At 38.2% G+C, this 27696-nt stretch overlaps 1 protein-coding gene across 1 annotated transcript in view; it reads right to left on the reverse strand.

Moving 5' to 3' along the window:
- Window positions 1-27696, reverse strand: part of LOC122812230 (intercellular adhesion molecule 5-like) — a 423548-nt gene that overhangs the window by 260140 nt on the left and 135712 nt on the right. Inside the window, exon 3 of the mRNA XM_044084585.1 lies at window positions 4152-4469. Coding sequence (XP_043940520.1) covers window positions 4152-4469 — 318 coding nt within the window. The remainder of the gene's footprint in view (window positions 1-4151; window positions 4470-27696) is intronic.

Below are 27696 nucleotides of genomic sequence, written 5' to 3' on the forward strand. Positions count from 1 at the left end.
ACCACTTCTCAGACAGCACTTCTGACAGCTCCTTAATTAAACTATATTTTTTGTATATACTGTACATATAACTATTTATACTGTCCTTTACCTTAATCCTTCTCTTTGTGTGAAAGCAATTTTAAGATTATCTTCTCGGTTAGTGTTTCTGGTGACTTTCCCATAACCTGGCAGCTTTCCTTTCCTAACCAGTGACTTGATTCTTATAAGTTCATAGGTAGTCACTAGGCTATCATACCAAGAGCCTAGCCAAGCATGCTCCAAATTTACTAAAATATTACAGACAAATGTCAATACCTCATAGAATTTTATAGTAATAACATAGGCTTATACACATCAAGCATTCACAGGCTCCCCTTACCCATTAGAAACACATGTGCCAACCCAGGAGTAAGTTTGTGCTTTCCATCCACTGGTCCAAGTTACATATGAATAGTGTTAAGGATGAGCTTTGCTTCAGATGGATGAGAAAACTTTTCCAGAAAGGGGTAATCATCGAGACCCATACCTGATCTTCCACCATGACCTGTTTATGTCATAGATGAAACTGAGGTCCTTAGAATGAGCATTTCTGATGCTATTTGCTATGTGGCTGTGCAAAAACATCAGTGAGGGATCAGGGGATGCCTTGTAGACTAGACATAGACTGCCACACAGCAGTCTGTAGGAGAATAAGTACAGGGATAGGGCTAGGAGACAGTTCACATAGGACTTATTGTTTTACTCCTTGTATTTTTTTTTTAGAAGAACCTCTGTGGTCTCACAAGCTGTTGCCTCTGCCTGGTCAGATATATAGCACAGGGTGCATTGTACTCAATAACTGATCTGATGAGAGCCAAGTACAACAAAACAATGACCTCCTTTGACCTGGATGCCATGCCCTTACTTATAAGTTTTGCAACATAGAATGATTTTCTCACCACAGCAGGCACACGATGGTCAAAGGTCAGGTTACTGTCAATATGTATTCCTAGATCCCTGAAAAGTGGGACTACTTTTAAGAGTGTATTATTAATATTGTAATTTCTAGGGGATGTCCATCTTTCCAAAGGATACTATTAATGCATTTTTTCTAAATGAGGTTTAGTCCCTGGCTCTGGAACCAGCTGTCTGTCTGCATCAAGCCCTCTTAAAGGGTATCCATGTTTTTAGGGGATTAGATGACCATGCCTAGTTTGCAGTCAACTGCAATCTTTTTCATAGTCCCTTGATGTCTGCCTTTACTTCAGAGACATATGTGCTAAAGAGAGAGGGTCCAGAACTGAATGGGTCTATATTGTTTTACTGGACGAAGAAAAGAGCGAATGCTCTGTCATCGATCCGACAATGTCGAAAGCAGAAAATAGCGAAGTTATGGAACATCGATTTTTTCCCAGGGCAAAAAAAATCAGTGGTCTGTCTTCAAGACTTTGCCATTTCCTCCACTATGGTGCAATCTCGGAGTTGGTACATTTAAGTAGGGCGTGTGTTGGGGGCAAAGCCCCCCCCCCTTTTTTTATGGAGCAGCAAATTTTTTTTCCTGGGGAAAAAAAAATGCTGTTCCGCGTGTTCGCATTTTTGTGGTTTCAACATTATTGGTTTAATGAATGAGCATTCACTCTTGTCATCGTCTGAATGTGATACAGATGCAACTGAACCCTTTGAGATTCGACTAATGACTGGCCTCTTTGTGGAGCTAGATTCCCCTATTCTAACTTCATGTGTTGTATCAGTGAGCCGGGTGGCTACACATTGGGTGATATATGGGTTTATGCCTAATTTTGTAAGTTTATCTTCAATGTCCAAGTAAGGTATTGTGTTGAATGCCTTGGCCAAGTCAAGGTCAAAGCTTTAGTGACCTTCTCAGAGAAGTCCACCAAGTTAAGTTGGCATGATCTGTCTTTGACAAATCCAAGCTGGATAGGGTCCAGTGTCTGTAGATTTCCTATGTCTTTGTTTAGCAGATCCATTTTAATTTCATGCATACAAGACTAGAGAGACTTATGGGTCTGCAGTTCCTTGGATCTGTGGAAAGCCCCCCTTATGTACAGGGATAAGCACTGCAACCCTCCTTTCACTTGGCATGAAGCCTGTCTGGAGGTTATCTTTAAAGAGAGATTCAATTAGGCCTGACAGATCATGTTTCATGCTATTCAGGAGGCACCCTGGGATATTATCAGGGCCTAATTAAGCACTATTCTTGGCCTTAGCGAGTGCATTTAGGAATTGCTCCCTATAGTTGGTAGAGGAATGGTGGGAATATTTCCTGGGGGGGGGGGGTCATGATAAGGGAATAAAACTAGAAATAAATTTATCAGCCAAATAGACTTGCTGTATCTTCTGGGTGCAGAGAGGTGATTCCACCCACCACCAGTTTGGCACATTGTAGAGTTGATGACATAACTGAAGAATGCTTTATGGTTGTCCTTAGCTTAGGATGATATTTTTTATCTCAAGTGTGGCTTTGGTAGACTTGATTAGTTCCCTTAGTTCCTTGTTTAGATTGATGAGGGAGTTGCTACCTTGCTGAACAATGCCTTTCCTGTTTTTGGACATGAAATTTCTTTCTTTCTTTTGTTACACAACTTATTTATACTGTGATTCTTCCAGGGTGGCTTATTATTGTGGTCGTCCTATGATTATTTCTGGTAGGCACAGCTGACTATGTGCAACTAATTACATGACTCTACTGAGTTTCTGTGAACAATTCCACATAGGTAGTTATGCTCTCAGGGTTTGGGGGCTTGGAATTTTGATAGACTGTCTCTAAGTAGGTGGTAATTAGCCATGGAATACTTTTAAATGCTCTGGGGTTAGTTGATGTCCCAGGCTTAATAGTTATTTCAAAGGAGACAGCTTTGTTGTCCGACCTGACCAATAAGGACTTTACAACATATGGAGTGCATTGTTCTCACTCTCCATGGTTGGCATATATGTACACAGATGTGACAGCCTTTAGCAATTTCCTCTCTTGACTTGCACACTCCTGTGTATGAACTATGAAGGTTACCATCTGAAAGTGGCTTGGCAGTTCCATTTTGAAATAGCAAAATTCAAAACCACTTTTAGATCAGCGTTCATCACCAAAAGTATTGTGAGAACAAGGAACAGACTGCCATTAAAAGTAATGAAATGTAATTCATTAGAATCATTCAAGAAATCTTTAGATATCTGGCTTGGATTGAATGCCTACTCTAGGACTGCGAAACCAATATTATGATGATCTTTGACCTTAAAGCAGCTTACCAGAAACTATGAAGTATATGTCCCAATCCCAAATATTGTAACATTGTATGCCTGTCTCCCTCTCAGTGTATATATATATATATATATATATATATATATATATATATATATATATATATATATATATATATATATATATATATACACATATACAGAAAGTGTTGGCACAGCTGTAGGATAGCTCTCTCACTGACAAGAATGGGTTAGGCAGCATCGGTCACTCTCTCCTACCAGCCCCTGCTGAGCTCTAGCATTTGAGCTGTATGAGCCATTAACAGATTTTGGGCTGTCTTGGTCATAAGCTTACTTTCACTGCTGCCTGCCAAACATGAGAACTTCTTATGGTCTATCAACCCATTTGTTTCCTTCACCGTGCAAGAGACATCTGCGAGGGGTCATCACTAAGACAGCTATTAAGGGTTGTTCAGAGCTTTTTACATATTTTTCTCTGCAGCCAATGCCACAAGTACACCCAGCAAAGTGATGGAGAGGGGAATGCAGTGGGTTGTCTGTGGCATGTTACCTCTCATTTCCACAAGGGTCATTTTCTCTGAGCAGCACTGCCCCTCTCCCCATGGAAAAAGTGATGGCCTCCATGGTCTCCAGCAGAGAGACTGCACTGCCCTGCTTGTCTTCCTGTACACCCAAACTCTGCTCTTCTAGGAGAGGTGAGCAGGCCATGCCCTTCATTCCTTCAGAGCCATTAAGTGAACATCAGTCACCCAGATCAGGGACAAGGCTCTGTCACTCTATACAATGAAGCCAAGTTGGTTGTTTGCGTCATGGCTGAGGCTTCATTCTTTTATGTAATGGAGTCAAACTTTGTGTCTCCTCTAAGGAACAACTGGAATATAAGTTAAGAACATAATTTCTTGTAATATCTAATCCAAGAACTACTAAAAAAGATAAATGTCTCTACAACTTACCAAAAACACTCAGAGTCACAGATGATGAAGTACTAAGAAGGTCAGTGATGTTTGGACGTAAGTCGAGTTTTGCAGAACATGTGTAGATTACCCCATCATCTGATATTTTTGGAATGAGTGTGAAGATCTCAGTTTTGCTTTGATTTCGCTTCTCATTATCATCTGAATAGTTTTTATGAAGAACTGTGGAGTTGCCTTTCAGTATTGTGACAGACAAATTCTTCACAGGAGCAACATTTGGGACTGTGCATGTCAGATTGTAGGGCTTATTCACCAGCAACACAGGCAGTGGATTAATTATCACCTTCTGTGGAAAATCTGTAACATAATAAGCACATATATTAAAATGCACATTACATTTTACACTCCCAACTGAATACACACACACACACACACACACACACACACACACACACACACACACACACACACACACACACACACACACACACCCCAAGCAAACTCTTCTCAGAAAAAAGCTGCTGTTTTATCCTTCCCACAGCAAATACAACACAGCATACAGAAGGGAAATATGTGGTTTCATTTATCTTTATTGATATTTAAAACTTAATTTGAAAAAGTAATACCAAATTACAACTTTCCCCTACATAACTGATCCTACTGTTCTAATGAAAGGTGCTAATAAACAAATGTTAGAACACTGCTATAAATATCTAAAAGTGTGGGCACACCTGATACTGACATTCAGCTTCCAAAGTTCATTAATCTTGTCTCTTATTCTCTGGTCATTTGCCTCAAATTCCAAACAAATCATAAGATAAGAAAAGATTCCATTCCGGCAAACTGGAAGTAACCTCACCTTACACCACCTCACAAAAGTTGGAACTCATTAGAACTTGACAACTTCAGGCCAACAGCAATCCCAAACAGCTGTGCAAAAATTAGGAATCTGTCATGCATTAACAAATTACTGCTCTAGCTTTCTCATGCAATCTCAACAGGGTTTTAGGAAAGGATCTTGTGTAAATATAAAACTTTTAATAGTAGCTGAATTCATAAGTCACTGCCTTTTTTCTAAACTTCTCAGAGGCATTCTAGAGGATTAGCCATACCTGTCCCACTGACAAACTAGAGCATCATGATACCACATAAAATGGTGTGCAAATTATGGGGGGGGGTATTCATATTCATTTAGCACATTGCTTTAGGTGAAACAGTGACTGGACTGGTAACACGCATGGATTGAGCAACTGAAGGATACATGTAGCTCAACTGCACTACAAGAGAAATAGTGCAGTATTCATGATATGCAAATGACCACATAATTACATGCAAATAAGTACCATCATGCGAATGAGACTTGCCACGTATGCGGATGACAAAATCAAAGACAGCAGAGTGATTCACAGATGTGTAAATCCAGTGCTCACAGCCATATAAATGATTTATTCTAAATGCCAAGGTTTCTAAGTGTACAGAAGCTTCACCTGCACTATTATGATAGGAAAAGCAGCAACCATAGCCGAACAGCAAATAATAAATGCTGTCCCCAGAGTCAGTGCCCTCAATGTGGTTCGTCTTTGCAGCCACATCACAGCTGGACCTGCCAGAGACTAACATACCATCACCTCCAAGACCATAACATTGTCAACTGCTACTGTGTAGACAAATACACCATATGGGATGTAAAAAAATATGTGCAGCCCACATGTGGAGTCAAAAGAGATGGAACTTTCATCATCTGACTAGGGACATGTTAGGAATTTTTGTGGGCAACAATCTCATGGAACATACAGCCATCCCTTAACATGATGCTGCAGCATGTGAAGGAGCACATACAATTTCTATGGACAGCAGAGGAGAGAATCGACACTATGTAAGCATTTTACAACACAGCCCATTTCCATGAGGCCATAGAGGCAATGACTGCACCCACGTTAATAGTAAATACCCAGCTGCTTCACAGGATGTCTGGTACATCAACTGGAGGGGCTTCCATTCCATCAACTGCCAGGTGGTGTGTAATACATAGGGTATTACATGCAATGCTTCAGTGCACCACCCAGGCATTTCCCATGCTTCCTACACCTAGCACATGTGGGACCACTAACAGCATTTTGTGAGAAGGGTGACTTACAACAGGGTGATCTACTTGGTAGGTACACACATTGCCAGATACACAGACCAAACTATGCAGCTCTCCCTTAAGCAGTTAACAGGCCATGTAGACCGCTATTCACTGTAGTGTGTGCAAGCGATGATGGATATGTCTTGAAACTGTGGATGATGACTCCAATCTGAACCCCAGACCATGACTGAGATAGAATGCAACAGTGCACTGTCAGACATGAAACTGCTTGGATACATCCAGCGGTGCACAGCAGTATGCACCTGAGCCCTGCAGTCAGTCATTCATGTTGTGCTCCTTGCTACATAAAATGGCAGTATGAAAGCAGCTACAATTTACAAAAATCCCTGCCTAAGAAATGTGCTGCAGCAGTGAATATGGAGTTGAACACAGAGTTGTTAGAGGATAAAAACAGCAGAGAACAAAACTGATGCAGGCTTTAATGCACCTAGCAATACTTTGGAATGCGTTTAATGTCCAAGCTGTACGTCATGCATCACCTTAACCACACAGCCCAGATGGGTTAGTAGGGCACAGTCATCGTCATTTACAGAGGAGTGGGACATAGTGACAGATGGCAGCAATACTATCATACAGGTAATAGTTATGGCAGGTGAGTGCAGTAACCACTTACAGGATAGCTGATTAAGGACAATCAAGGATTACATCTTCCAGTATCAAGGTTGAAATTTCATGTTATGAATATTAATTAGTTGCACTATGTAGCCCTGCATTTTCAGGGCTGGATGTGTTCTGCATAAGGGGTGACAACAAACTTTGGTAGCACATACAGGAACCCTGATGATGATTCCCGTGTTGGATGTTAATAGATGGAAGGTGCCCACAAACACAAGGATGGCCACAGCCATGTGCAGCAATCAGATAGCTAACATGGAATAACAGCAGTGTAAAACTGCAGGAATCAAAGTGGCTACAGTGGTAAAGTGTCATGGATAGAGCCAGATAAGAGTTGTTGGCCATGACCATAAGATTGGCCATGCCTAGCTGTAGTGGTTGCCATGGCAAGGGATGACAGTGATACAGTCTCCAGAACAGTATGTGCCATCTCTGTAAGCATAGCCAATTCTGCTGAATAATCCCTTCTCACATGTGGGCAGGTGTACAACCTGAAATGTTTCTGCTATTACTAACCTGGTGTATCCCCTAGAGACACTTGTGCAGACATTATCAGCTCAGCTCCCATGCCCAAGTCACCACCAGGTAGGAGGGTTCTCTCACCTGTCATATACAGAGTTACCAAAAGATCTTCCATCTCTGTAAGCCAGATCCACATTGGTGGTCCACCTCCTGTAGTGGAAGTATCCCTAGTGATGCCTTATGCCTTGGACTCGGCATGCAGTTTAATATGTGTGACCCTATAATGCACCTGTACTGCTGACCTGTTATGGCTGTCCAGAGTACAAGTGTCCTTCACCACTCTCTGGCACACAATCATGGAAAGTCTTGCCACTTTTACCTTTTTTCCAAGATGTGCATGTCATGTGTGGATACAGCCTCCAGTAAAACCACTGGCTCCTTGGTGATGAACTTTTCCAGCTGCTGCCCATCTCCTGGGCCCATGACAAAATGTGTACACCTGTGGGTTACACCTGTCAGTCAGTATATGTGTGCATGACTGTCCTTAATCTATCCGTGTGTGCATTTGGTGCCCATATACCTGTCTGTAGTTGTGCAGTGACCATTCTCACCCTCTCTCATAGTGACAACAGCAATAGGTATGCTATCACTGTCCATCTACATATAGCATTGTGCTGATGGCCCGTAGCGCTGTGCACACCCTATCCCTCTCACCTCCTTAACACACATGCTCATTCTCTGACCAATGTACAGAGGCCACTGTTTCCCCTGTAGCATCTCATGCAGTCACTGCACATAAGCCACAGTGTAATTCCTCCCGTTACTGTACAAGCCAAAACACAATTAACCATTACAGAGATCACTAGGAAGAATGCAGTATCTTGTAAAGTTTGTACCTAATATGTCTGATATAACTATGCCTGTATGAAAGCTGTTAGGGCAAGGTATTGCCTGACAATGAAGCTTTGAACAAGAAAAGTTTTGAAATGTTCAATAAACTAGTTAATATGCACCAACATTACAATATAATGAGATGAATAAGCCAGGCACGTGACAAGTAGATGCCATTCAGAATGGTATTGAAACTGTTATATTAAAACAGCACAGGGTAATTGTGGAATACAGTTAATTCTGATTTTTATTTTTGTTCAGGTTGGGGTAGGAACTCCAGCAATGACATGTAACCCTCAGTTTCAGCACTTTTTTGTTACTGTACATTTTAATAAGCTAATAAATATATTAATACATGAAAAATAAAGCAGAGCTTGCATACAAAAAATACACAAGGCAATGAGTGAGGAAAATAAACAGCCACTGTTACTTTAATGTCGGGGGCAGCAGAACCCCCCACCATGTTATTCCGTCTTTTCAGGAATTCATTTATTTTTTTTATTCACAGGGCAGGAAGGGGAAGCACCCCCCCCCCTTTACTTGATGCAATAGCAGTTCAGTACACTGCAAGTAAACTGTGTAACAGACAATCACCCATTACTACTGCACTGTTACTATTCTTAACATGTGTAGGGGGCTGCCACTCCACTCAACCCTCCACAATTATAATTACTCAGTTTCACTATTTTTGCAACTATAATGGGATTCAGGGGTAGCATCCCCCTCAGATATTGTAAAAACAGCAGATCAATTCACTACGGAAAAGGACACAATTTCTAATGTACTGCTACTGTTAAAAGCATGTAAGGGGAAGCATGTAAGGGGACTGCCATCCCTTCAACTCTCCACAGGAACAACTATTTCATTTTACTAGTTTTGCAACTGGGAGGTTGAGGGGCAGCAACCTCCCTTACATGTAATAAAAGCTGCACTACATAAGGGTAATAAAAAAAAAATAACCTTGAAATGGGCATGAGATGTGTACTGTTTTATAAATACATATTTTGTATGTTTAGTTCAATATTTTGTATTTGATACTTTTATATATGTTTTAATACTGTTATTGACTGGGCACACCTACAATTCATTGAAAGCTGGCACAGGGCTGCTATGTGTTCCAAACACATTCCAAAACATTATGCAGTTAGTAAAAGTTAAGAAGTGACAGAATATGTACGGCTACTCCACTACATATCTTTAAACTGCCAAATACATGTTCATATACAAATGAAGTAAACCTGCACAGCGTCTGATTCATAGTCCCAATAGTTCACAGGTTCATAGGCAATTTCTTAGCTATTAATCTGTGAGGATCTTTAGAAGCCTGGTCGTACCTTCCCATGTTCTTTTTATCCCTTACATTTTAAGTACAAATAATTCAGAAATGAGTAGAAAATGTACATGCCACATCTATCCATGAGGGATAAGGGGTGCTAAACCATGGGTGAATTTGCAGTTACCCATCCATTTGTCCAGAACAGTGTAAGAAGTACCTTGCTTGATAAGGAAAGGAAGACAAATCCAAAGCAGTGATGCTCTCTGTGATGCATATATATATATTCCTCAAACATGTTCTATTAATATTGAAAAAGAAATTTAGATCACTTGAGCAGGTGCTTATGACCCCATTAAACTTGCAAATATGAAATATGTCTGACAGGATAGGGTCTGTTTATGTTCTGTACAACAGGCAGATTGCTCCTCAGTAGCCTGTATGACAAAAAGAAAAGCAACAAGGTTTTGAGACAGTCTTCTCAGCTTTTATCATCTCTGCTTGCAATTTTCTTAATAAGGAAGTGCTGTGAACATTCGACTTATGTCAAATATTTGAGCAGCTACATACCGATAGTGCCTTCAGGACTTGTTCATGGGAGATTTGAGGGGGTGTAGATGCAAGAATGACATCTGGGAATGTAGGCCAAGGGAGAGGGGGTGAAGTTAGACCTAATTTATCCACTAGTACATTGGCTATTTTCTTTGGGTCCAAGTATATGACATCATTTATTGCTAGCTCAGCACAATACTATGCACTGTTTCTTAAGTTTCTAACATAGTTAAAGAAAGATTTATGGTCCTCCTCTGCCCGGATGGCAGTCTTTATCTTATATCTAATTTTGGTTAATTTGATCATTGTCAAGAGTTCTCTGCTAACTTTATTAAAAGCTTTTTTTTGCATATTGAGAGTTATATCTATTTTTACATGCAATACTTTTTTCTTTTATTATAGATCCTGTTCATATTTGGGTTCCACCATACAGTTTTATTTTTGAATTTCTATTGCATTTACTTTGAGATAGACAGATGCACCTATGCAGCTATTCACATGTGTAGAGAATTTGGTACTACAGGACTCCATGTAAGCAGTGGGGCCATCAAGTTGGAAGGGGATGTTGAATTTAGATAGGTCATCACCCAACTGCAGTACATTAGACTGGAGGATGTTTCTGGTTTCAGTCTTAAGGTGAGTGTGAGTGATTTGTAGTCTAACTTAACCAGGGACGCAGTTACATTTGGTACTAGGGAGCACAGCTTTCCAAGTCCAGGATTTTATTGCTCCTGGTTGGGGTGCAGATAAACTGGAGAGTTTGTACTGATGAAGTCCAGAAAGCTCTGAGCATACATGTCAGAGACTGCATATGTCTCCCAATTAATGCAGGGGTAAATGAAGTCCCCAAGAAGAATGGTGTTTGGTTTAATGCACAGAGACTCCACACTAGTTATAGTGGAATTACGGGATGAAGGGGACAAGGAGGGGTCGTATAAGTAGCCACGATGTGATAGGAGGTTTTGTTAATAGTAAGCTGGACATCAAAGAATTCCTGATTGTTATTTTTATCTAACGAGTCTGGGGGTAAGGTGTTTATTTTTAATAGATATGGAAGCACTAATGTCTTTAGTACCTTCATCTAGAGTGGTGGGTGTGAAAGTGTGCTATGCATTGAAACCCTGCAGTTGTGGACTTCTCTCAACAGCCTTAAACCACGCCTCAATGCATATATCAATGTCTCCAGGGTAAGGAGTGCTTCTTGGGAGTGGAGTTTTTTGTTAAGGCTTTTAGCGTGGAGCAGGAATACCCTCTATTTTGTTATGATCAGGATCATTGTGAGGACTGGCATTGCCTAAAAAAGCACTATAGGTGTGGCAATGATCTCCTGCAACCTCTGCTTTTTGGCTAGACATTTATATGTAATGGCTGATAACCGACACTATTTCTTCAGGTTTGAAATTCACATTTATTTTGAGCTAACTAATTTCAAAAATAAATAGCTGATCCAGCAAAAGCCTACTGAAATGTGTCCTGTAAGGACCCTATAGTGTTTTAAAGTAATTACCATGAAAATTAACCTATCACATGAACAAAGTTTGTTTAGTGACACAATGTCTTGCCCTCCATTCTCTGATGATCGACGCTTCTGATACACTTTGTCCTCTCAGAGTAACAGCACACGTTTTGGTCATGTAAAATATGCAGTAACCACTTTCCATTGTCTTCATGCTTTGAAAAAAATGGAAGTTGAGCGGATTAATTAAGTCATACAGCACATAGCATTTCAAGCTTAATGAGATGTAAACCGAGATTCCCTTTGTCTGAGGTGGTGGTAAATTTTGCTGAATGTTGAAGATTACATGGCATTACAAATCTTCCAGTGCTTCACAAGACTGGTTGCACCCTTCAGTCTCTCCGAAAAGATTTAGTGCTTTGAGTTAGTATTTTATTATGGAGCACAAGTCTGATACTGATTTTGGTCTTGATGATAGACTGTGGTTGTTTCTAAAATTATGCCCTCATAACTGTGTAAAAGTGAAAAGGTAATGTAAGCTAAGGCACAGAAACAACAGTCAGAAAGAACATCAAGGGCAGATGGTTTATATTATGTTTACTGTCGGGGCAGTAAACATTGAGAAGCGATGAGACTGTGGCAGGTGGAGATGGATGAGGTTATGGAGGTAGTGCAGTAGAAAATGAAGGTGGTTTGGAGGGTGTCCTAAAATATTATGTGACCTTAGATCTCCTGACGATTCCGGTGAGTTTCTGAAAGAACAGTATAATCCATGTTAGTTCTGGAATAGTATTTATTCTGAGCAAAAAGTTACTTGGCCAGGAAGGCAAGGGAAGAAGGTGCAATTCAGAGTGAGTGGTGTGTTGGATGGCAAGGAAGGTTTTGATTACCTTCAATTTGTATAATCAAAATGACACAATGGGTTACATTTTCTATATGATTATTCTGAATAGAGAAAGCAGTTACTGTTCTATTTTACAGTTCAAGTGTTTGGACATCTGAGAGTGATTCTGGTACATGTTGTGAATTGGTACAAGAGCCAGCAATTTTTGTCACGGTTGCGGTGGTCAGGACGTGGAGGTTATTTTTAATTTATTTGTTACTCACTTGCTCATAGCTTATCTGCCCACAGCTGAATGCTCAGCTGAGCTTTCCAGCGCAAGTCATCTAACTACACACACTGTCTCTGTACATATATATTCTCCATATTCGTGTAACCTTGGAGGATGTACATTTACAGTCTGGGGTGTGAAGGGCATAATTCTCAATTTGAAGGATGCAGGGGCTGAAAAAAAACACAGCTTTTTTTACACTCTTACTGACAGTGGGGGCGGCCATGGTGGTGTAGCGGTTAGCGTTGTCGCCTCACAGCATGAGGTTCTTCGGTTTGATAGTCGGCTGGGGTACCTTCTGTGCGGAGTCTGCATGTCCTCCCTGTGGTTGCGTGGGTTTCCTCCCACATCCCAAAGACATGCTGTAGGTGGATTGGATACTCTAAATTGGCCCTAGGCGTGAGTGCACGAGTGTGTGTGCCTTCTGTAGAAGGTTGGGCACTGGGCTGGCAACTTGACACTGTAAAACTCCACTGCCAATCATGAACGGACAGGTGATCCACTGTGGCGACCCCTAACTGGGAAAAGACGAAAGGAGAAGAAGACTGACAGTGTCGTATACCATGATTATTAACTTGAGTGAGTGTATACCGAGAGTTCAGATTAGTAGCGAGTTGATGAAACTTTAGTAGCGGGTATTCAAGTTGATGAATTTGATCTGGTATACAGAATACAACAGCAGTTAGACTAGTACTGGTGGTGCTCAAGTTCTTGAAACAGCTGTCCCAAGTCAAGGAATGTCAGCAACACAGAGTTTGGTATAAGTTATTTTTCCCAGTTGTCTTTATGGTATTCTTTTTTACTGAGATGCAAATATTCACATCTGCTCATCTGGCAAAGACTGTGTTGTAGAGACTTCCTCTGATGCTGAACTATGTGAGTCAAGAATATTTAATGGAGGACTTCGGTAAAAACAGTGAATGTGCAGAAACTGCTAAACAGGAATGGGAACAAGAAGGCCAAGAAGATGATGGGTTTGTGGTTATATGTTACTTTAGGCCAAGCATTTTGTAAGAGAAAACTGCATGGGCCAAATTGGCAGTCAAATAGAATAATAGTTTGTTAATACTTCTGAGGTTTCATCTGAAATTTGAGATTGTGAAGATCAAGGAAATGCTATTAATCTTCTGATTGTTACAGGGAAATGAGAGAAGAGTGGCATAATCAGAAATTTTGCCTAACAGAACCTATCTAGAGACATGGTACTTTGAATGCTGGCAGACTTTTTGATCAGTAAATTATTAAATCGAACCATACAGTATTTCAATGTAATGAATACTGTGAGAAAGGGATATTACTGATCATCCTCATATTTAATGTAGGGATCACTTTAGATACTGCTTTTTTATCCTTATATTAACTGAGTTAGTCCCACTAGGCTTGTGGCCTCTTTTCAGTGGAGACCCAAAGTTGTACTTATACTGCTAGGGGAAATTTGGCCAGGGTATTGGAGAACTTCCCCTATTCTTTTTGATATGTGCCATGGGATCATTTACATCCACCTGAGCTATACTAACTCAAGCCGATGGGACCTCAGTTTAATGTCTCCTCCTAACCATTATACACTCAAGACTGCAGCACCCCCTTATGTTGAACTGTATTGTCAGCAATCCATTTAGTAGATGCAGAAATAGAACCAAGGGCCTTCTGCACAAAAATGAGTGTGTTACCTGTTGTGCCACTGACGTGTTTCACCCATGATGTTCCAGGCATCAGAAGACACTGTTTGCTTAACATATAAATATGATTGTGTGTGTGACCTACTGAGAATTTAGGTATTGGTATACAAAATATGGCTATTTTGGGGTTCCATCCAAGATGGTAGAGGAGTGACAACACAATACAGCAGCTCTGCAGAGAGAACCAAACTTTGACAGGATAGTGCAAGAATCCTCACCGAAAAAAAGAGAAAGCAAAATAAATTATTCTTACTGAACATCATTACATGTATATTCTTCAAAAAGATATTATTAGAATTTCATCAGCAAATTTTCCTTAGAAAGTAACTCTATTATAGTTAGAATGAGTGCACTGAAGTTCTCTTATGGAGGCATTTCAATAAGAAAATACTTTTAACAGGTAATATAATCTATTCAAGAACTTAATATTAAAATATTTAATTTCCACAGCAAACATAAGAATCTTCAAGAAAATAGTATGAAACAAACTGAAATGTTAAAATCCCAGACTAAAAATCATAATTCCATGATCTCAGACATGGAAATAGCATTACATTATCTAAATGGGAAGACAAAGGAAGAGTAAAATCATACAGAGTTTTTGCTGAAACACAACACTTGGTTAATGAAGAGACTGAAGGTGATAGCATTTTATCCTTCCTGCTCTCTTGGATCCTTCAGACATTAAATCTTCAGGAAGGTTTATCATACAAAATTGAAAGGGCACATAGGGCTGGTAGAAAACCATGATCAGCTAAATTTAATGCCAACCCTAGGTCTGTAGTGAAGTTTTTTTTTCAACATAGATAAAGAATTAGTTCACAAATTGTTAAGGTCAAAGTCACAAATGAAAACAGGACAAAATATAACCAGATTTGACAATCACCTTGCTTTTAAAACTATTCAAAGAAGGAAGAAATGTTGGCCATTAACAAAACATCTGAAACAAAATAATATTAAAGCTCATACAGTATTCTATATCCAGCCATGATTAAATTCTTCCTAGTCTCAGGTACCCATATTTTTAACACTTTAGAAGAGGCTACATTATATGTCCAGGACAGCAACTTAATTTCCCTCTCTGGAAGTACGGATTGGTCTAATTTCTCATTAAAAAGAACATCAGAGGAAAAATAATGGGACTGAAGCCACTATCAGAAATCAAAAAGTATCTGCATCAACGTCTCAATTGCCTAAAGAAAAGAAAAGAAAAGAAAAAAAGTTGAACTTCTTCTCAACTCTCTTACTGAAGACAGCTAGATGATTTTTTTCTCTTTAAACTCAGATTTGTGGGCATAGTTCTTAAATCAAACAATATAATCTGAGTCTAACATATGGAACATTTCACTTTCTAACTTTGCTTTAATATGTATTTTTATTCTGTTAAGGTATGTCCTGGCTATCTATATAAGCAATCATTTACTTAAGCAATATGTTAACGGCTGTTAGTTTTAAAGTGGGACAAAGTGTTTAGTACATGAATTGTGCAACAATCAAAGAAAACTTGAAAGTGTTAAAGTAACAGACTTTATAATCTTACATGCAAATCATTTTGTCTCTTTAATGAATTTTTCTTTCTTGTTGTTGTTCTTCAATATTATTGTTGCCAGAGTTTAATGTTTTATTTAATAGATACAGGTGATAGTCTAAAATGTTTGGCTATGCAATAGTTAATAACCAGCTACAAGGCAGGCTTTTGCTGTTTAAGCTAATTAACTTATGAATATTAATAAGCTTAACTAAGTTTAGGTAAAAAACCTCTTGCTTTGTTTCATAGCTACATTTAACAGCTTCTTTCCATTAGCGCTTAATGTTGTTGTTGTTGTGTCTTTCAGCTTATTTCGTTAGGGGTCGCCACAGCGGAACTCTGGTCCGCTAGTGTTTGGTAGTGGATTTTTACATGCCGAGTTACCAGCCCTGACGCACAACCTTCAACGAAGGCACGTCCATTCACACATGCCTCCACACAGAAGACGCTCTAGCTTAATGTATCGCATTCAAATTATTAATGGTGGATGTTCTTTAAACTGCTTCTTAGGTAAGATTTACAATACTGTTCACTTTAAAAATTGCCATGCACGTATTGTTCTCTCTTAAAATTTCCATGCATGTCATGTAAACCAATTATATCCTCATATTTATTTAGTATATTTAAATACTTATAATCTTCCTGCCCTTATTTACAAATTGTTTAAGTGACCTCTCATCAAAATTATAAAGTATGTTCCTTCCTTGTAGATCTTTATTCAGATTGCAATCATGATTACATGGATGTTAGCTTAGTGATCTCACACCAAAATATGTTGTAAATGGCTCATCATAACTGATCATAATTAAAGTTACATCTACCTTTTATAGTAATCTGGTTAGCCAAATCTACTACACTACAAAAAGATTGAATACATATTTCCTAGTACCCACACTCATCAACTTTTTATTAATTTGGTCTCCTCCTGCTCAAGTAACTTATTAGCCTATTGTATTTTTTATTCATAGACTGCATGATCTCTGCTACTCATTTTGCATCAGTCAATAAATATTTTTCTTTCAAGTAATTCAGTGAATGGAATGCAATTTCTTCACAGAGAAACAGTGACTACTGCCACTTACACATGCCAGAAAGCAAATGCAAAGCTTATTAAGAAATATGTTCATCTTCACAATTAGAAATATCCTGTTTTATAGCGCATATCTCTAAATCAAAAAAGTTAATATTCCACAGTATGCTGAACACCGATTGATGATCTGTGAGTACATGCTCCAGTTAAACAGACATTTAAAATACAAATAAGTTCTCCATGAAGTAAAATATCAATACCAAGTTATCTCAATCTTTTTCTACAGGGCAGAGACAGATTTTTATGGTCTTTCATTGTAAAATCAAATTATTTATTACATATCACACTAGGCAGGGAGTTTCTAGGAAGAAACGTTATTTATCAAAAGATTTAAAAGAGAGGTCAAGGGGGGAGTGAGAGGTGAACGATGATGAAGTTGTATGCATTATAACAGTCCTTTGGACAGCATAATGAGATGAAACATTTGTTCAGTTCAAAAGATATTGAAAAACTTGAGCTGTTTTTCAGTGAATTCAATCATAGAACAGAAGGCTTACATAGGGATACAACTTCTCTTGCTAGCTTACATTAAAATTGCAAGGTATGACCACATACCAGTCTATCCTCATTTTAAGGAAAATAACTGGACATGGTGCTTTATGTTAATTATACTAAATGAAATTTAACTTTGACTAGAATACACCTAATAAGGCTCCCACATAAGCTAATATTTTGATTCATTTTTCATCAAGGTTTTCAAGTGACACTGCAACATTATCTCTGCATTACGTAGCACACCAATTTCAGTGGAAGATCCACTGTGGTGCTTTCAGGTGACATTGGAAGACAGTAACTCAAACTATGTCTGTTTACAAGTACTGCTATGAATTCATTTAACTTTGCATTTTTCTTCTTTACCTATAAGTTAAATGACTGGAAATGATAGATGAAAGGAAGATTACGTATTTATTTTGAACAAAGTTTAATATGCTTAGATGATCGTGTAAACCACAAATTTGGAAGATAAACAATACTCAACATTTTTCCAAATGTAATGTTACACACTCAAAGCAGAGGGTTCAGATCAGGGTATTACAGTTTTGTCAAATATTTTGTCAAGTATTACATACTGTTAGTAATGACTGCCTTTTGTCTAACTCAAAATTTTAAGGCAAGTTTCAATAATTTGAAGTGTGTGATGAAAGACTATAGGTCACTGCTATGTTAAAGTTTACATGACTTACCAGTCCTGTCACTGTTAATGTGGTATGTTGTAGATCCCATGATATCTACATTGTGGCTGTTTTTATACTATAACACAATGCTGCCTCAGTTTTTTTCCCTCTAACTGTATTCTGAAGTATGTCTATGTCTTCATTATAATGGAAATGAAGCTGAATATCATCCTTTAATTGTGCTTCATTTACCAGCAGTTATCTAGCATGTGCAGCTTTGGGAACACTAAGATATTCTGTATTTTATTTTGCGTACTGTAAATACCAAGCAGTACATAAGTTGTGACATGTCTTCTGGGACTCTATAGATATTACTGTGTTGCAGCTTAATAAAATTTTACTTGTTTTGTTTAGTCATAAGTAATGTTACTGGAATTGAATGAGTCTTATTTTTTTAACCCAGGGTTTGTTTAGCCTCATCTCCAGTGATAAGTAATGTTATCATATGGATAGCAGTAGTCCATGTGATAGTGCATCTCTGTAACTTATGCAAATATTATGTTACCTGCAGTGTTTGTGTCTCAAGAGGTAACACATTTCTCTTTAGTTCCATAAGATCAGAAATTTGAGGGTATTGCCCTCATCCCTAAAATCAAACTAATTTTATCTTAGTGATAATGCACTGCAGCATTACAGGGTGGCATACATTTAGAGCCTCGTTCTTCAGATAGATTTTTAAAATGAGGTTACATCTACATGAGTGGGCGATTGTTCAGACAGACACAGAGTCTGCTGATAAGAATCAGAGTTTGTTGGATTTCATCAGAAATACAATACAACTATATGTGTTGCCTTGTTGGTATAAGTCTTGTACCTTTTTATAGTGGCAGGCTATAAATTGATTGTTAAATGGAATTCATGTATTTAATTTATGCAAAAAAGGGCTTACAGAGTGTACTTATTATCCAGACGACATTTTCTGTAGTAAGCAGATGGATGAGTTCCAGGATTATAGGAAAAAACTGGCTATCGTTTAGTAATGTTTACTCTATCCACCTTATCATAACCAGTTTTCACTTAATATCTTATAACAGTGTTTTCTCCACTTGATAAAAATATCATAAAGCGCAGGATCATGACATGAAATCTGAAGATAAGTATCAATAAGTGCTTATGACAGATGTCCTTATACTTAGCTACATTATTTATATGCGCAGAGATAGACATATTCTATTTGACGTTGTCACTCTGTTTTTTTGGCAGGGTGAAATTCTTGGTTTATGAACAACAGACAACAGGAATGTTAACAGTACATTTCCTTTAAGAAGATGACATAATTGAATATCAAACAATTTTACTGTTGAATTTTGTACAAAAGACAGAAACAACAAGTGCAGTAAAGTACAGACATGCAGCTAGTGCTTGCAGATACTGACAAAAGCATTGTTTTGATAAAGATAAAACAAAATTTCTATTTTGAGAAAATGAAGTGCGAGTATTTCTTTTGGTGTCTATCATCTCAGTATTAGGCTTAAATAAGAGAACATGCCCTTTCTCTGGGAAGCAAAAACAATCGCACTTGTAACAATGGCTATTTTGTTCACTTAACTTACATTACACCAAACTTACTTAGTTTACCTGGTTCTTTCAATTTACACATCATTCTAATTAGGTTAACTTAAACAACTTTTAGTTATTTACACAGTGAAGTCAAGGGACCTTTGATTCTCAAACTAGAATGCCACTCTCACTTAGATGTCTTTTCCGTGATAATTGTATTTTTTATAACATTTATAAGCAAGTGCTAGGCTAGTTACCCTTGTGAGCGATTTTAAGCCTTATCAATTTTCCTCAGATATGAGAATCAAAGCCTGTACCTTGTGTCTGTGAAGTAAAATTATTAACCATTATGCCAATGTTTTAATATAAAAAAGATATAGTAGTTTATCAAGGCACAAACGAGGAATGATTATAAAGTGTTATGACTATGTATATATACATATGTAGTTTTCAAGCTGCATTTAGACATTTATTCATAGAGTTACTTGGCCTCATTTTACCTCATTATTATTATTATTATTGTGAATGTTGCTACTAGACTTCAGAGAGGGTACCAGTTTGAATTGCTTGCTTGTTCAAAGGCCACATAAATTGATCATGTGTTTATATAAAGAAAATAATACTATCACAATATAGATAAATAGGTTTATATGCTAATAGTAGGCTAACAGCCCCCAAAGGGCTAGTTTAAGCATAGCCAATAACCCAATGTCAAATTAAATCCTCTACCTTGTGATTATGAGGTGAGGACCTTAAACATTACTCCAGATTCACTCCCAATAATATATTTCAAATAATATACTAAAGTCTATATATCACTTGACATCAACTCTGGTTTTCTGCAGGTAACTATTCTGATTACAGTTAGAAGCCACTTTGGTTTTCTGCAGATAACATATTCTGATTTCAATTAGAAGCCATACTTTTATATAACAATCTAACTTTCTAATTTTTTAACTGTCCATAGTTGTTGTTGTTTGTCTTTTGGCTTTTCCCAGTTAGGAGTCGCCACAGCGGAACTCCGGTCTGCTAATGACTGGCAGTAGATTTTTACGGTGCCGAGTTGGCAGCTCAATGCCCAACCTTCAACGAAGGCACGCCCATTCATGCATGTCTTTCGGAACGCCACTCGACCCGCTTAACTGTCCATAGTATTAGTTAAAATACAATACTGTAGCCTTGCTGACTATAATTTTTCTAATTTTGTTTCAATCATGTGGCAAGGGTGATTTTACAGTTAATACAAAGTTAGATGTAGGACATCAGAGCTTACAATATGCATTTGAATTGTCTTTAGTCACTTAAATAGAATTCTAGATTTTGAAATGTAATTATTATTATTATTACATTGGGCGTATCTACACAACTGATTACTTGTTAACATAAATGATACTTTCTAACAAAACAATTAAGTGCTCTTTTATTGAAATAAGTAAAGAAGGAGTACATATTTGTAATGGGATGGCAAAAGTATATGTTCTGAGGAAGGGAGGAGAATAAAAGGGAATAAATAAATATGTAAAGTGAAGTAAGAACAAGAATGTTAAGGGTTAAAGGGGAAAAGAGTTTGGAGAAAAGTGTATTAGGAAATAGGAAAAAAAGAAAAGAAGAAAGAAGTTACAGAAGGTAGAAAATAAAAAAGTAATGAAAAGAGAAAGAAAAGGAAGGAAAACATAAGACAAATCATAGGTGGGCAATACATTACATTTTGTACTCTAATTTGAGTGTGTGTATACAAATACATGTACATATATATCTATATGCGCGTGTATATATATATATTTTTTTCTTTGTTTGGGTGTCACAAATTTTCAGCTAGTTAGATAAACACATCTTTGCGGTGTCTATAAGCAGAGGCTAGTTTAATTGGAAATTTTAAATTATGAAAGGAATGATAAATTCCATTATATTTTTAATGTAGTTCCTTAATTCTAATGGCATTTACTATTCTTTAAATAATGTAGATATGCGGGATAAACTTACAGCTTCTCTCGTGTTTTGCTCAAGCATCAAGTCTGATAATTTTGTAATAAACAAGGAGGTACTATTATTTAATACACCTTTAACCATTTGTGCTAAACCTGAACAATATGCTCTTGCATGGTCTGCATTAGTGATTGCAAGGAATACAGTCTACAGAAACTGGAAAAGGAAGTATGCTCCACAATTTTTTAGATTTCCTTAAATTGCTACAAGCTGTCGTTGATAAAGAACCCGCAACCTTCAGAATGAATATAGCTTTACAGTCTGAATCTACCAAGTTCAGCAATTGGTTAAATGCACAGAATCTGTTGGAAAAAAATTAAAGTAACAGTCTTGATTAATACACTTGGTCCTTTTGTCAGAATGTTTTAAATTTCACTACAAATAACTAGAGCTGACTATACTGACCCTAACTCCTCGGATCGAGTTTGTTGCTTACTGATTTTGTAAAAACAGGAGCGCAAGACTAGGATCCAAAGTCTAGAAAATGCGGCTAAGCATTTGAGATTCAGATCTGAGACCCATCAGTGAGGAAGAAAGAAAAGGACAATATCAGATTATATTTTATAGTATCTGATTACTTTTAATGTTCAATAAAAATATTTGGCAAAATATGCCGGCTATTTTATCTAAGTTATGCAAACAAATTCTGGAATAATAAATTCTGGAATATCTGACCGTTATAAAAGCTGGAGAGTAGAATGTGTTTTCTAGAAATTTAAATGATTGGGGATTGTAAAATTAACTAGAAAATTTAAGAGGAAAAAAAAACATTTTATGAGAGCAAAACCTGTTAAAAAGTCTAATGTAAATGTTCTAATATACTAATAAATTGGAAATGAGAAAAAGGAAATGATGTAAAGATGGACATGAAACATAAGAGTAACTGTTACAAGTTGTGGCAGAAGCAAATGTCAGGTTATTAATCTTGTAAGCAGTCTATGAATCTTAATGTTTTAAGTTTGATGTTTAATCACTGTCCATTTTTTTCTTCTGATCAACAATATATTTTCTTGGCTAAAAAAAAAAAAAAAGATTCCTTGGTGCTCACCAAATACAGTACCAGAAGCTTCCCAGTGTCCTGGCTAAATTTTCCCATTTATATAAATACTGTACTGGGTCTCCTCTGAAAAATGTCACAGGCCTAATAGGACTTAGTGATAAAATAAAGAAAAAGAGGAAATGTTGCTCATGCACTGTATAATCTTTCTTACATTTTGCAACTTATTGCTTAAAATCATTCTAGCACAAGTCACTGCCTCTAAAAATGATTTACAAGACAAAAGTTTGAAATTTAATTAATCAAGCTGTTAAAGAGAGATGTCAGTTTCTTTTTGTCAACTCTCCCAGTGAGAAAGCATATGAGGCCAAAGATGCTGTACCCTTCACACAAATTATCTTATTGTAGGATTTGTAAACATTTGTGAAAGCACTGACAGGCAAGAAGAAATAAGCGGGCTCAAAGGAGGGAATAGTCAGTTTCTCCACCACAACATTCAAATCTCTCTGTGTGACAGTATGGTATGATGCCTAACAAGTTGTACCGTTTGAAAAATCACTTTACTGTAGAATCTGTCAAACACTTGTATACAGAAAAAAATGTCATAAGAATGTACTTTGATGAAGAAAGATCATTCTATATGGAATGAATGATTGGTGAGCAGCAGTGGCCTGTACAAGAAGAGACTGCTTCCAAGTTCAAAAAGGACATATTTTTTTACTTGGCAATGTATGATTTCTTGGTAAAAAGCCACTTGACTTCCTTTACTTTATAACCAACTTCTACTGATAGTGATGCATTACTGAGAATCAAAAGCAAACCGTCTATGCACAAATGAGCTACATGAAGTTGGAATGCAGGACTGAGCTTTGCTGCTGTGACACAAATAAGCTGCAGTGCTAGTAACAAGTAACTACAGAAGTTAACTGTAGTTCTTTGTGCCATTTGGGTGATAAGTGACTCAGGATTTGTTTTGTCTATTCTTGATTTAAGCAGTAAGTTTTGGATAACAGAAAGTCTAGGAAAGCGTACAGTACCCGAGTCCATGGAATGAGAAGGGACCTGTCTTCAAGGCTTGGGGGGGGGGGGGGGTGTCACAAAGCACAACATTTATGAGCACACTGGCAAGCATCTCTACTTGGTCAATTATTGTCAAGAATTAATTTCTCAGAGCTACTTGTCATCTGGGGACTACGCCAGAGAGTTTTAGTGAATCTGCTTACATCTAAGGTAATTTTCTGCTAAAAGGACAGATATAAATATTATTTTGCAATTCTATTGATAACTGAGACTGCTTTCTATTAGTTCCTGTGACAGTTGCTGCACTTTAAATCTGAAAAAAAAAGTTCTACTACTGTTGCTTTAAGTACTTATTGCATTGTATCAGACAGTTTCAGGGCTGTTATATTTAGATTGTGTGGTCTTCTTACACTTGAGCTCCAAATTGGCCATTTTACATTAATACATTTTTTCTGCACTCTTGTGGCAGAAGAGTGCTGATCTAAACCTATCTGAATTGGAGATTGCTAGCAGATGGCTTACTGTGTGCTTTCCTGATTGGCAGTTAGCTTAAAACCTGCTTCTGTTTGCCAGTAGTATATAAGCTTTGCATTTGGGTAAAGCTGCTCTTATTGCAGTGATGGTTAGCCATGCCCTGTTTAGACACAAATGCCTTGAAGATAAAATTTCTGTAAAATAACTATCACTGAAACCTCCTGCTTCTCTAGGTGCAACTAAGTTGTGCACTGAGCAGTACTGCTTTGTTGGTTAACCACAGACTACACAAAGTATAGCTCCCACTCGTACTCTGTGCTACCAGCACAGTCCAGTCTAATTACCTCATTTCCTTCCCTAACAAACCCACAGTAAGAACCTGATGTCATTGATGGGCACTTTCCTACCATCTCTTTAGCCAGCCTGGAGGACATGTACATCCTGTGGCAATGTAGCAATTGTCTCGTGTATACTGACAACCACTTAATCCTCAGACAAACAAATACTATATGTAAGAGATGGAATTAAATTATGAAAATGGAGGCAGGACTCACACATATAGACAAACTGAATGCCAAACAGGTTGTGGCACACTCATATCACTTCCCACACTACATACGGATTTGACACAAACCTACATATGTGGAGGTTCTCACTAGTAACTTACCAAAAATTCAGAGACCTCCCAAATGCTGCCTTCAGAAAACACATGTGCATACAACAAAGCAAACAACAGCTACAACACATAACAACACAAACCAGTGTCTCAACAAACAAATGAGTAAGGTGAAACACCACAAAACCTAACATCCTGGTCATAGGAGACTACAAAGTGAGTCACATGGATGTCCTTCTCACCAGGCTGAATAAGGAAAAGGTTATAGTTAGTTGCCTGTCAGGTGCCAGGATCCATCAGATCACACAAGCTCTCAAGTCACTCCGCCACAAGTACCAGTATGAGTCTGTCATAGTCTATATAGGTGCAAATGACCCGAGAAGTACCTCCCTACACTATATGAAGAGAAATATGATTCAACTCTCAGATTATGTGCCACAGGGCAGGTATGAGCCTAGCCTTGAGTAGCTTTCTACCATCTCCAAGGATGATGCCACAATACCAACAGAGAATGACTGACTAACAACTGGCTTAAATTTTGGTGTCCGTTCAAGGGGATCCAATATCTGTCACTCTGGGAAGACATTATCAATGGTCACACCGTTTTACAGATGGTCTGCACTTGTCTCATCTAGGCTTTCAGATACAGGCAAAGGCATTAGCTACCTCCATAGTGCATTTTTTTAGGCAGTGTCAAAGTAACTGATTTCCTAACGTAGCAAAATCTTTCCTTGATAAGCTCAAGGTACTGCTGCTCAATGCTAGTAGTCTAAACAAAAAACTGCACTCCCTAGAAGTACTCTTCACCTTGGAATATGCTGACGTCTGTGTAGTCACTGAGACATGGTTCAAAACTGCGGAAAGCACCCAGCACCCCGGCCATGCAAGGCTACACCACCTTCCATATGTTCAGACCACCAACTGAGCAAGAAAGAACCAAAGGAAGAGGTGTATCTATTTTCATAAAGGATATAACCTAATAAAACCATCTTCAAAAAACAGCTTATTTCCCACCTAAACAACTCCTGGACATGCAAATGCCTAGCACCTGGCTGACGTATTCTAATTCCTTTTCCCTACCCCACCATCCACCTTCTTTAAAACTCTCACAGATGCACTATATATTATCATACATTACTTACCAACTCACTGTCACCCACTCCCCACCGCCCCATCTATACCCACTAACTCTCCCCTAGACTAAGTTGAAAGCTTTCCCTTACAATGTCAATGCACCTCATATGAACTTGTCTATATTCTCCTCCATTTTTAGTTTTTCCTTTCTTGTCTTATCTTCAGTACATCTTAAAGATTATCTCTACTAAGCATAATGTATGAACAACAATCAAATGTTATTACTGGCTATACTTTTAATTGTATGTCTAAACCACTATGCTTATGTAAATATGTTATGTAATCATATGTTATTGTCTGCTATATTTTTATAACTGAGTGTGTAAATATCTTATGTATAGTATGTTAGCAATTGCTCTGGAGCTTTTCTCCCCGGGCCTCTGCTGAAAACGGACAGCTCTGTCCAGTCGGACCTCCCCGGTAAACAAATGTAAAATAAAAAATAAATATGTACACCTCAAGATTGGTAAAACAGTATGACTCTCCTTAGCTAGCCCATGTTCAACTAACCATAGACAAAATCCCCTACCACATCATCTCTAGCTATAGGCCCCACACCAAGAACCAGGAAAAACATATAACTTGTCTGGACTTACTGGAGTCACTCAGCATGCAGCCCAATACCTTAGTCATGGGCAATTTTACCTATTCTATCATTGACTGGGAACATATGCGACAACTAACATGTAGGCTCAGAGGTTCTTGGACTTTGTCAATGCAAATGCTCTGGAACGCTGGATGGCATACCCACTAGTGGCGCAATTATCCTGGACATAGTACTCACTAACATGGGCACTGCACTAGCCCCGCCCCCACCTCCTGTGATGTCCTCTTTGCTGAGACCAAATCACAAAACAGTCTCCTTTGAAATAAATACATGGCCAGATACGCCATCAAGCTCAAAAAGGCTAATGCATTTCTCCAAGACAAATGACCTGGCATAAAAAATTTCAAAGCTTCCCTGAACCCAGAAAAAAAACAAAATCCTGTGCAGAGGTGTACACCAATGCTCTATATAGCCACTTAAGCAGTTGTATAGAATCGGCAGTATCAGACCAGATTAAACCCAGGTTGTGCCGGAAAAACAAGCCACTCTGGTAGAACCCTGGAATACATGGGCTATACAACAAAAGAAAGAAACTAATGTCCAAAAATAAGTAGGAACAGGATCAGCAGAAGAAGAGGAAATCCCTCATCAGTCTACACAAACAAATCAGAGATCTAGTCAAGTCCTCAAAAGTAAATTATAAAGCAAAAATAGCCTCCCTAGCTTAGGTAAATCATCATCATCCCCTTTTTCCCATTTACATGGGGTCGGGGTATCGTATTAACTGTCGCCAACTCTCTCGATTCAGTGCCACTCTCCTGCCTTCTTCAACACTCCTGCATGACTGTTGCAGATCTTCTTTCACACAATCCATCCACCTCTTTGCTTCCTCTTACCTTCTTCCTGTCTGTCCGAAATCTCCCTCACCAGATTGGCTTCTGCTTTTCTACACATGTGCCCATACCATCGTAAACTGTTTTCTTTGATCTTTTCTGCAACTGGAGCTACTTTGGCTTCTGCTCTTATGTCCTCATTTCTTCGCCTGTCACACACTGTGCATCAGACCACCTTTCTCAGGCACTTCATTTCCATCACCTCTAGCTTCTTCAACTGTTCTGCCTTTACTGCCCAGGTTTCTGTACCATACAGTAGTACTGGTCACACCACTGTCTTGTACACCTTACTTTTCAGCTTCTTTGGCATTCTTCTGTTATATACTACACCTGATACTCTATGCCAGTTGGCTGCAGCCCCTCTGATTCTAGCTTTGACCTCTTCATTCAGACTACCCTTCTCCTCAACCACCCCTCCCAGATAGAGATCTGAGT

This window comes from Protopterus annectens, chromosome 9.part0, assembly GCF_019279795.1.
Source record: "Protopterus annectens isolate FY-2018-M chromosome 9.part0, PAN1.0, whole genome shotgun sequence".
Classification (NCBI taxonomy): domain Eukaryota; kingdom Metazoa; phylum Chordata; order Ceratodontiformes; family Protopteridae; genus Protopterus; species Protopterus annectens.